Source organism: Nelumbo nucifera, chromosome 4 (assembly GCF_055504915.1).
Source record: "Nelumbo nucifera cultivar China Antique chromosome 4, China Antique-T2T, whole genome shotgun sequence".
Lineage (NCBI taxonomy): Eukaryota > Viridiplantae > Streptophyta > Magnoliopsida > Proteales > Nelumbonaceae > Nelumbo > Nelumbo nucifera.
The window spans coordinates 63,991,211-64,001,943 of NC_142652.1; the positions used below are offsets into that span (position 1 = coordinate 63,991,211).

General features: G+C 43.5%; 1 protein-coding gene across 1 annotated transcript; it reads left to right on the forward strand.

Moving 5' to 3' along the window:
• Positions 1 to 9,577: 9,577 nt before the first annotated feature.
• LOC148800631 (uncharacterized) lies at positions 9,578 to 10,170 on the forward strand. The gene is made up of 2 exons (XM_088903806.1): positions 9,578 to 9,710; positions 9,821 to 10,170. Exons 1-2 carry the CDS (start codon positions 9,578 to 9,580, stop codon positions 10,168 to 10,170), a joined length of 483 nt encoding a protein of 160 aa, XP_088759932.1.
• Positions 10,171 to 10,733: the final 563 nt, after the last annotated feature.

Sequence of the window (10,733 nt, forward strand, 5' to 3'; positions counted from 1 at the left end):
AATACTTGGGTCCCACGCCATACAAAGAAGCCCAACTGGGCACCAGTTAGGAAGGTTAAGTGAGCACATAAGCTTAATGGGCCTAAAGCCCATTTTGAACTGGGTTATTTAATTAGTTAATTATGGGGGGGAATTCTGAGATGGATTAAAAGATAGGATAGGGTCTTGACCCTATCCACTCAGAGAGTCCAGATCTGAATGTGATTCAGATCTAGAAATCTCCTAATGAGATTTGGGGAAAGCTAATCTAATCTGCAAATAAGATAAGGGTTTATCCTTATCACCTAAAGAGAGGGCTGGTCCAAATATGATTTGGATAAGTAGCTCCAAATTGGATTAGGAGCTGATCTTTGAGGTTAACAAAATAAGGAGGGGGTGGCAGCCTTGAGAAGACACATAATCAGATCCTCTTTAGAGCTGAAATCACAACAGAAGAAAGAATTAAGCAACCCTGCAGAATTCTTTCTTGCCGCCTCCCTGTTCTTGCCGCCCTGTTTGCCAGTTCGATCTCCAGTTGTGGGAGAAGTCAGGATTCGATCTTGACATCAGTTCTTGGAGGAAGAATTGATAGGAAGTTGTGCTCACGTGCCATCCTGTTGTTTCTTGCGAAGGACAGAGTTCTTGGAGAAGAACACTGCTGATTCTACTCCATCCTGCACTGCGCCATCTTTAGTGGGAGTAGTCTTTGGATCCTTCCTTGGGCGTGAACACCTTCGTTGGGGGATTCTGCTCCATCATGCACTGATGTTAGCTCTTTTATCAGAAAATGGCAAACGGATCATTTGCAAAATTGCTTGATGACAACAAGTTGAAGGGCCGAAACTATGCCGACTGGTACAGGAACCTTATGTTGGTCTTAACCTCTGAAAAGTTGGATAAGGTAGCCAAGAATCCTGCCCCGGATCATCTGGGAGATAGGGCTTCCGAGGCCCGGAGAAGAGAATACCAGGAATGGGAGGAGAAAAACTCCCTTGCCCGCTGCTATATCATTGCCTCTTTAGACAATCCAATTCAGAGGCAGTTCGATCAGATCGAACTTGCTAAGGACATATTGGACAGTCTGAAGACAATGTACGAAGAGCAGAATCATTCTACTCGGCAGAAGGTCTTGAAATAGTTCATGACCGCGTAGATGTCCAAGGGCCAACAAGTTCACGACCATTGTCTTCGGATGATGGGCTATATCAACGAATTGGAGGCTCTTGGATCCGGGTTGGATCTGGTAACACAGATCGATGCTATTCTCAACTCTCTGCCTCCATCCTTTAATCCATTCATCATGAACTACAACATGAACAAGCTGAACGTCAGCTTGCAGGAACTCAGCAATATGTTGTAGAGGGCCGAAGAATTGATTAAAAAGGATGAGCCCATTGCCATGCTTGTTGAAACTGGCAAATCGGGCAAGAAAAAGAAGGCAAAGAGAAAGCCCCAGAAGAAGGCTGCCAAACCCAAGAAACAGAGGAATGACAAGGCATCAGATGCCTGTCATTTTTGCAAGAAGACCGGTCACTAGAAAAGGAACTGTCTTTGCCTACCTGGAATCCAAGAAAGGTAATTCCGAAACTTGTGTTATAGAAACCAATTTATTGGTAGCTTCTGCGTCCTAGTGTATTGACTCTGGGGCTTCAACTCATGTGTGTAACTCACTGCAGGGGTTCAAGGTAAGCAGAAGGCTGAGTGAGGGAGAAGTCACACTCTACTTGGGGACTATTGCAACTGTTGCAGCTGCGGCCATAGGAACCGTGGAGTTACTTTTTAGAGAAGGAACAATTGTACTGAAAGATTGTCTTTATGTATAGAATTTAAGGAGAAATTTGATTTCTGTCTCAAAACTGTGTGCATATGGTTATTCTGTCTTCTTTAGTAATACGATTACTATTAAAAGAAATAACAGATTCATCTCATACGACAAACTGGAGAACGATCTCTATGTTCTACATCCTTCTCTAGAAACTAACATAACCGAAACTACGTCGGCTGAAATCCCCAAAAAGAGAACCCGTGATACAATTATTCCCACTTGTCTGTGGCATTACCGACTTGGCCACATCGGTATTGACCGAATCACAAGGTTGGTAAAGGATGGTCCTTTGGATTTTCTAACTGTAGAAGATCTTCCCACCTGTGAGCCTTGCCTACAAGGCAAGATGACAAAACGGCCATTTAACGGAAAGCCTGAAAGATGTACAGGTGCACTTGACCTAATACACACTGATGTATGTCGTCCCTTGAGTGTTAGGACACGGAATCAACACGTGTATTTCATCACCTTCACGGATGATTTTTCACGATATGGTTACGTGTACCTAATGAGACACAAGTCTGAATCCTTTGAAAAGTTCAAAGAGTTCAGACAAGAGGTCGAGAAATAGTTAGGGAGAGAAATTAAAGCCCTTCGATCAGATCGAAGTGGTGAGTATCTCTCTGACGAATTCAGGGACTACTTAAAAGACAATGGGATAGTATCACAGTTAGCTCCTCCTACTACACCACAACTTAATGGTGTTTCAGAGAGGAGGAATAGGACCTTATTGGATATGGCCTGGTCGCTTCTCATACACTCAGAGCTACCCACATCCTTTTGGGGTTACGCATTAGAGACTGTGATTTACGTTCTGAATCGGGTTCCAACCAAATCGGTTCCGAATACTCCATATGAACTTTGGACCAGAAAGAAACCAACTGTTAGGCACTTGAAGGTTTGGGGTTGTCCAGCACACGTAAAAAGAACGAGTGCAGACAAGTTGGAATCCAAGACCAGTCATTGCTTATTTGTAGGCTACCCAAAAGGCTATGTACGTTACCTATTCTATGACCCATGTGAGCAGAAAGTGTTCTGCAATCGAAATGCGCAATTCTTGGAAACCGATTACATCCTGGACACCCATCGTCAGGAAGTTGTTCTTGATGAGGAGAGCTCAGGAGCAGTGGGAGATGTCCCACAAGTTCCAGGTAGTGACCAACCTAAAAGATCCACTTGGGTATCCAGGCCACCAGTTCGTTATGGTTATGACCAGGATAGTTACCTGGTGGAAACCTTGACTAGTGAGGAGGATCCCGTGACTTAATCGGAAGCTATGTTGGACATAGATTCCTAGAAGTGGATGGAGGCCATGAGAGTAGAGATGGACTCAATGGAGACCAATGGAGTCTGGACTCTGATAGATCTACCCTCCGGGGTAAAAGCAATCGGTTGCAAATGGATTTACAAGAGGAAGAAGGGCCCCGATGGTAGGGTTGAGACTTTCAAAGCTCGTCTGGTGGCGAAAGGGTACACTCAGAAAGAGGGCATCGATTATGAGGAAACCTTTTCGCCTGTGGCCTTGCTTAAATCCATTAGGATCCTGCTAGCTATAGCAACATACCATGATTATGAGATTTGGCAGATGGATGTCAAAACTGCATTCCTGAATGGAGATCTTACTGAAGATATCTATATGCAGCAACCGCAAGTCTTCATTGCTGCAGGTCAGGAAAACATGGTATGTAAACTTAACAGATCCATTTATGGACTTAAGCATGCTTCTAGAAGTTGGAACATCCGTTTTGACTCTGCTGTCAAATCGTTTGACTTCGAGTAGAATCCGGATGAACCCTGTGTCTACAGGAAGTATAGCGGAGATAAGGTTACCTTCTTGGTTCTGCATGTAGATGACATTCTACTCATTGGGAATGATGTAGGAATGTTAACTACGGTGAAAGAATGGCTTCCACAGCAATTCTCCATGAAAGATCTTGGAGAAGCCTCTTATGTACTGGGTCTTCGACTCTATAAAGATAGATCAAAGCGGATAATAGGATTATCCCAATCTGCTTACATTGACAAAATAGTCAAAAGATACAGCATGGAAAACTCCAAGAAAGGAAATGTTCCTTTCAGGCACGGAGTCACTCTCTCCAAGAAGATGTCTCCCAAGACTTCTGAGGAGATTGATGGCATGAAAGACGTTCCCTATGCCTCTGCCATAGGGAGCATCATGTATGCCATGCTGTGCACTCGTCCTGACATTGCTCAGGCAGTGAGTGTAGTAAGCAGATTTCAGGCCAACCCAGGGCAGGAGCATTGGACTGCTGTGAAAAACATACTTAAGTACCTTCGAAGGACAAAAGAGTTTTGTCTAGTATTCGACGGTAGCTCACTACAGATCCAAGGGTATATAGATGCCAATTTCCAGTCGGATCCAGATGATAGAAAGTCTACATCTGGATATGTTTTCATGATAGGATCGTGTGCTGTTTCCTGAATGTCAACAAACAGGGGTCCTGAGTAGCAAATTAACAGTCCACAACCCAAGCCGAACGCATTGTCGTAAGTGAGGCTGCCTTATGAATGAAGGTGTTCATTCCTGAATTTGGAATTCAGCACATCACCCATTCCACTGTTGTATGACAACATTGGACCTACGGGAGGTTGATGTTGAGAGGTAGCAGCAGCGGAGAATGTGGTAGACCCATTAACTAAGCCACTGACACAGAAAGTGTTTATGAAACACATGGAATGTCTGGAACTCAGGCTTGTACCTGATTGGACCAAAGTGCAAGTGGGAGTTGTTAGACAGTTTTGTATGCCCTTAGCTTCAATCAGAATGATGTACACAATGAGTTTATTGTAAATGAATAAAAGTACATATTTGATTCATCTTCCCTTGGTATGTTTCTGTGTAATACCCTTAAACTGGACACTTAATGAGACTCGTGTTACTTTAGAAAGTTCACAGCCAGTGGATCAGTCTGGGGAGACCTATCCTGACAAGGCAGACACTGTGGTGCCACCAAGTCGGTTGGGGTGGCCTGTCTCAACTGCTAGGGTGAGACCCTAGGCACATACAGTCTAGGATTAATTGAATCTTTGAACTGGACCAGATTTCCAGTATTGCCCTGGACCTTGGAGATTGATGAGCAAAACTGGAAAGTTACACCCGACCCCTAGACTCGATTATGATACTGCACTAGGTGTCGGATTGGGCTGTCTTTGATGTACCAATCAGTGAGATCCTTAGCGGGGGTCAAAACCTAGGTATGTTGGGACAGTCTGAGAATTCATCTGAGTGGGTGATCATAGTGACAGGATCAGCCCCTTTGTCGGACAAAGGTAATGATTGGGGATGCACTCTCACTGATGGAAACCAAGACTGCCGACAGCCGATTTCAACCGTTGAGATTTTTTTTGCAAAGTATATTTTATATGAGATTTAAAAGTATATATATTATGGTTTCTAAAATGTTTGCAAGAAGGTTTTAATTCCCAGGATCCAAATAAGTAGAGAGTGCAACACTGTTCCTTGCAGCCGAGGGAGAGGTCCTCTTTTGTCGGGTAGTGTATGATCATTATGTGCTGAGAGGTTAAGTGTAGGACCATTGAGGATAATACCTAATGGGCTAATCTTGCATCTGCCCACAGTCCCTGGGTGTTACAAGGTGGCTTGGCCCAGGGACCACTTAGGGTAAGTGTTGGGCCCATAGAGCCCATTTGATGGGTTTCAGGGGGTGCACTGTCCATAACAGTGTATTCGGCCAGGCCTTGTAACAAAGGCTGGGCCGAACCCATGTGGCTGATGTGTAGATCAATGCTTGGGTCCCACGCCATACAAAGAAGCCCAACTGGGCAGCAGTTAGGAAGGTTAAGTGAGCACATAAGCTTAATGGGCCTAAAGCCCATTTCGAACTGGGCTATTTAATTAGTTAATTATGGGGGCGAATTCTGAGATGGATTAGCAGATAGGATAGAGTCTTGACCCTATCCACTCAAAGAGTCCAGAACTGAATGTGATTCAGATCTTGAAACCTCCTAATGAGATTAGGAGAAAGCTAATCTAATCTGCAGATAAGATAAGGGTTTATCCTTATCACCTAAAGAGAGGGCTGATCCAAATATGATTTGGATAAGCAGCTCCTAATTGGATTAGGAGCTGATCTTTTAGGTTAACAAAAGAAGGAGGGGGTGCCAGCCTTGAGAAGACACATAATCAGATCCTCTTCAGAGCTAAAATCATAAAAGAAAGAATTAAGCAACCCTGCAGAATTCTTTCTTGCTGCCTCCCTGTTCTTGCCGCCTTGTTTGCCAGTTCGATTCCAGTTGTGGGAGAAGTCAAGATTCGATCTTGACATCAGTTCTTGGAGGAAGAATTGATAGGAAGCTATTCTCACGTGCCATCTTGATGTTTCTTGCGAAGGACAGAGTTCTTGGAGAAGAACACTGCTGATTCTGCTCCATCCTGCACTGCGCCATCTTTAGTGGGAGCAGTCTTTGGATCCTTCCTTGGGCGTAAACACCTTCTTTGGGGGATACTGCTTCTCCGTATCAGGTATAATCCTTTCCTATTTCTTTTGGTTCAGATCTGGTTCAGTTTATGGTTCAAGAATGATCCTTGAAAATATGATTTTCTAAATAGGGAATGCGATTCCCAGTTGAAGGGAGAGAAAAATTTATGAAATTCACCCCCTTATTCCGCAATCTTTGGGCGTCCATTCGATGGATCTCTCATCCCTTCAGGAATCACCTCAATTTGTCTTGGCAAAATCAAAATGCGGTGAAACCCTTTCCCCAAAATTTCAATCAGCCAGAAAAGAAATCTAATCTGGAGGAGCTGATGACCAAGTTCATAGCATGTGCTGAAACGAGATTTCAGAACCAAGAGGCATCGATCAAGAACTTGGAAACTCAAGTGGGGCAACTGGCACAGATGATATCTTCTAGAGTTCAAGGCACTTTACCCAGCAATACCGAAGTTAATCCAAGAGAGCAGGTGCAAGCCATTACCTTGAGGAGTGGCAAGGAGCTATAAGAAGTGGAGAAGAAAGCAAGGTGAGTGCAACCCTAGAAACCGAAAAGAAGGAGGAAGAGCAATCTGATTCAAAGAAAGAGAAAAGTCAACAGCCGCAAGTACCATTTCCGAATAGGCTAAAGCAACACAAATTAGAAAAGGAATTCGGTAAGTTTCTTGAAATTTTTAAGAGTTTACGTATTAACATTCCTTTTGCAGATGCTTTATCCCAGATGCCACACTATGCAAAGTTCCTAAAGGAGATATTGGCAAACAAAAGGAAACTAGGAGACGTGGCTACAGTTGCACTATATGAAGAATGTTCAGCAATCCTTCTCAACAAGTTGCCTCAAAAACTAAAAGATCCAGGGAGTTTCACTATTCCTTGAATTATAGGTAGTTTGAAAATTAATAAGGCACTATGTGATTTAGGAGCTAGTATAAATTTGATGTCATATTCGGTTTTTAAGAAATTGGGGATGGGTGAACCCCAACCCACTAGAGTTGCATGCAATTAGTTGATAGGTCCATCAAGCATCTTAGGGGAATCATAGAAGATGTACTTGTTAAAGTTGACAAATTCATTTTTCCCGTGGATTTCATAGTTTTAAACATGCAAGAGGACGTTGATGTCCCACTTATCCTAGGGCGACCCTTCCTAGCTACAGGAAAGGCAATGATTGATGTGCAACAAGGGAAACTCAGTCTTAGGATTCAAGATGAGGAAGTAATTTTTAAAATGTCTGATCCTATGAAACATGCACCTTCTAGTGATGATTCCTGCTATATGATTGATGTCATTGATTATGCTGTTGGTGACTGTTTTCAGGTTAACAGATCGGCCGATCCCCTTGAGCTATGCATACAGGATGGAGAATCCATAGTGGGAGAAAATGAAGAGATTCAAAGCATGGCAGCATACCTGAATGCCAATCCGCAGTTTCAAGGGAAGGGGTTCATCAAGTTGGAGAGCTTGGATAGACCTTCGATGCCAAAAAGCAAGCCTTCGATCGAAAAGTCGCCCACCCTTGAGCTGAAGCAACTCCCACCGCATTTAGAGTATGCTTTCTTAGAAGCACCTTTAGCCCTACTAGTGATCATATCAGCAGCCTTGTCCCCTCTGCAGAAAGAAAAACTATTACGGGTGTTAAGAGAACATAAAACAGCTCTGACTTGGAAGATAGCAAACATCAAGGGCATCAACCCATCCATATGCACTCACAAAATTCTGATGGAGGATGGAAGCAAGCCCTCGGTTCAGCCCTAGAGACGCCTGAACCCAAACATGAAGGATGTGGTGAAGGCCGAAGTAATCAAGCTGTTAGATGCAGGCATTATCTATCCGATCTCCGACAGCTCATGGGTGAGTCCAGTGCAAGAAGTGTCGAAGAAAGGTGGCATGACCGTGGTACCGAATGCTAAGAATGAACTCATACCGACTAGGACCATTACCGGGTGGCGAGTGTGCATTGATTACAGAAAATTAAATGAAACCACATGCAAGGACCACTTCCCTCTACCCTTCATTAATCAGATGTTAGAGAGGCTAGCCGAACATGAGTACTATTGTTTCTTAGATGGGTATTCGGGCTATAATCAGATTCAGATTTCACCGGAAGATCAGGAGAAGACCACCTTCACATGTCCCTACGGTACCTTTGCCTACAGGAGGATGCCATTCGGGTTATGCAATGCTCCAGCAACTTTTCAGAGGTGCATGATGGATATATTTTCTGATATGGTTGAGAAGTTTATGGAGATCTTCATGGACGATTTTTCAGTCTTTGGCTCTTCCTTCGATGCATGTTTAAATAACTTGGAGAATGTACTCAAGCGGTGCAAGGAAACTCATCTAGTGCTGAACTGGGAGAAATGTCATTTCATTGTGCAAGAAGGCATTGTGCTTGGACATAAGGTTTCATAGAGAGGGATTGTGGTTGACAAAGCCAAGGTGGAGACAATTGAGAAGTTGCCGCCACCAACATCCGTCCATTCTGTGAGAAGCTTCTTGGGACATGTAGGATTCTACAGTCAGTTCATCAAAGATTTCTCCAAGATAGCTAAGTCGTTGTCCAATTTGCTTCAGAAAGATGTGCCCTTCGATTTCACAAAGGAATGCCTACAAGTGTTCAACATCCTAAAGGACAAGCTAATTAATGCCTCGATCATAATAGCACCGGATTGGACTCTTCCTTTCGAGCTGATGTGTGATGCGAGTGATTCAGCAGTGGGGGTTGTTTTACGACAAAGAATGAACTAACACTTTCAACCAATTTATTATGCTAGCAGGACCTTGAATGGAGCTCAACAGAATTACACCACAACAGAGAAAGAACTACTAGCGGTAATTTTTTCTTTTGATAAGTTTCATTCATATCTAATCTTGTCCAAGGTTGTTGTGTATATAAATCAACCAGCATTAAGACACCTACTCGCAAAGAATGATGCCAAACCAAGGTTGATAAGGTGGATTCTGCTGCTGCCAGAGTTTGATGTTGAGATCTGTGACAAGAAGGGTACCGAGAACCTAGCTGCTGATCATCTTTCCCGGTTAGAGAATGCAGACTTGGAAGGGAAGATAACCAGCACCTTCCGAGATGAGTTTCCGGATGAGTAGCTCTATTCTATTCAGGTAGACACATCTCCTTGGTATGCTGATTTTGCCAATTATCTTGCTGGAAATGTTCTCCCTTCTAATCTTTCATATCAGTAGAGGAAGAAATTCTTCTTTGATGTGAAACACTATTTGTGGGAGGACCCCTTTCTGTATAAACTTTGTGCAGATCAGATCATTAGGAGGTGTGTTCCCAATGAGGAGATGGAGTCGGTGCTCCGCTATTGCCATGATCGAGAAGCGGGAGGCCACTTCGGAGCCAACTGCACTGCAGCCAAGGTATTGCAATCAGGTTTCTATTGGCCAACCTTGTTCAAGGATGCTCACAGGTATGTGTCCACATGTGACCAGTGCCAAAGGACAAGTAATATCTCTCAACAGAATGAAATGCCTCTTACTAATATATTAATCTGTGAAATTTTTTATGTATGGGGTATAGACTTCATGGGACCATTCCCAAATTCTTTTGGGAACAAATACATCCTATTTGTTGTTGACTATGTGTCCAAATGGGTGGCAGCCATGGATTTACCCACAAATGACTCTAGGAGAGTAGTTCACTTCCTCAAAAAGCTATTCACTCGATTCGGCACACCTCACGCCATAATTAGTGATAGGGGAACTCATTTCTGCAACACCCAATTTGAGCGGTTGATGCGAAAATATGGTGTTATGCATAAATTAGCAACCCCATATCACCCTCAAACCAGTGGCCAAGTCGATTTAGCTAATAGGGAACTCAAAAGAATTTTGGAGAAGACAGTAGACTCCTCTAGGAAGGACTGGTGAATCAAGCTAAATGATGCATTGTGGGCATATAGGACTGCATATAAAACACCCATCGGCATGTCCCCATATAGGTTGGTCTTTGGAAAATCATGTCATTTACCTGTTGAACTTGAGCATAAGGCATATTGGGCCCTGAAGTTATTAAATTTTGATTTGCAGGCAACAGGAGCACAGAGACGAATGCAGTTGATGAGATGGATGAATTCTGACTTGCAGCTTATGAGAATGCCAAGCTCTACAAGGAAAGAACCAAACGATGGCATGACAAGAATGTATTAAGGCGTGACTTTCAGGTGGGACAGCAAGTGCTATTGTATAATTCACGCCTCCGGTTGTTCCCAGGCAAGCTGAAATCGAGGTGGTCTGGACCCTTCACCATCTCACAAGTTTTCCCTCATGGAGCTGTAGAGGTAACACACCCGACACAAGGCACATTCAAGGTCAATGGTTAGCACCTAAAGCCATATATAGTGGATGGGACATTACCTGCCCCATCAACTGTATACCTAGATGAACATTGATGCCACTAGACTATCGAGCTTCAAACAGAAAATAAGCGCTTA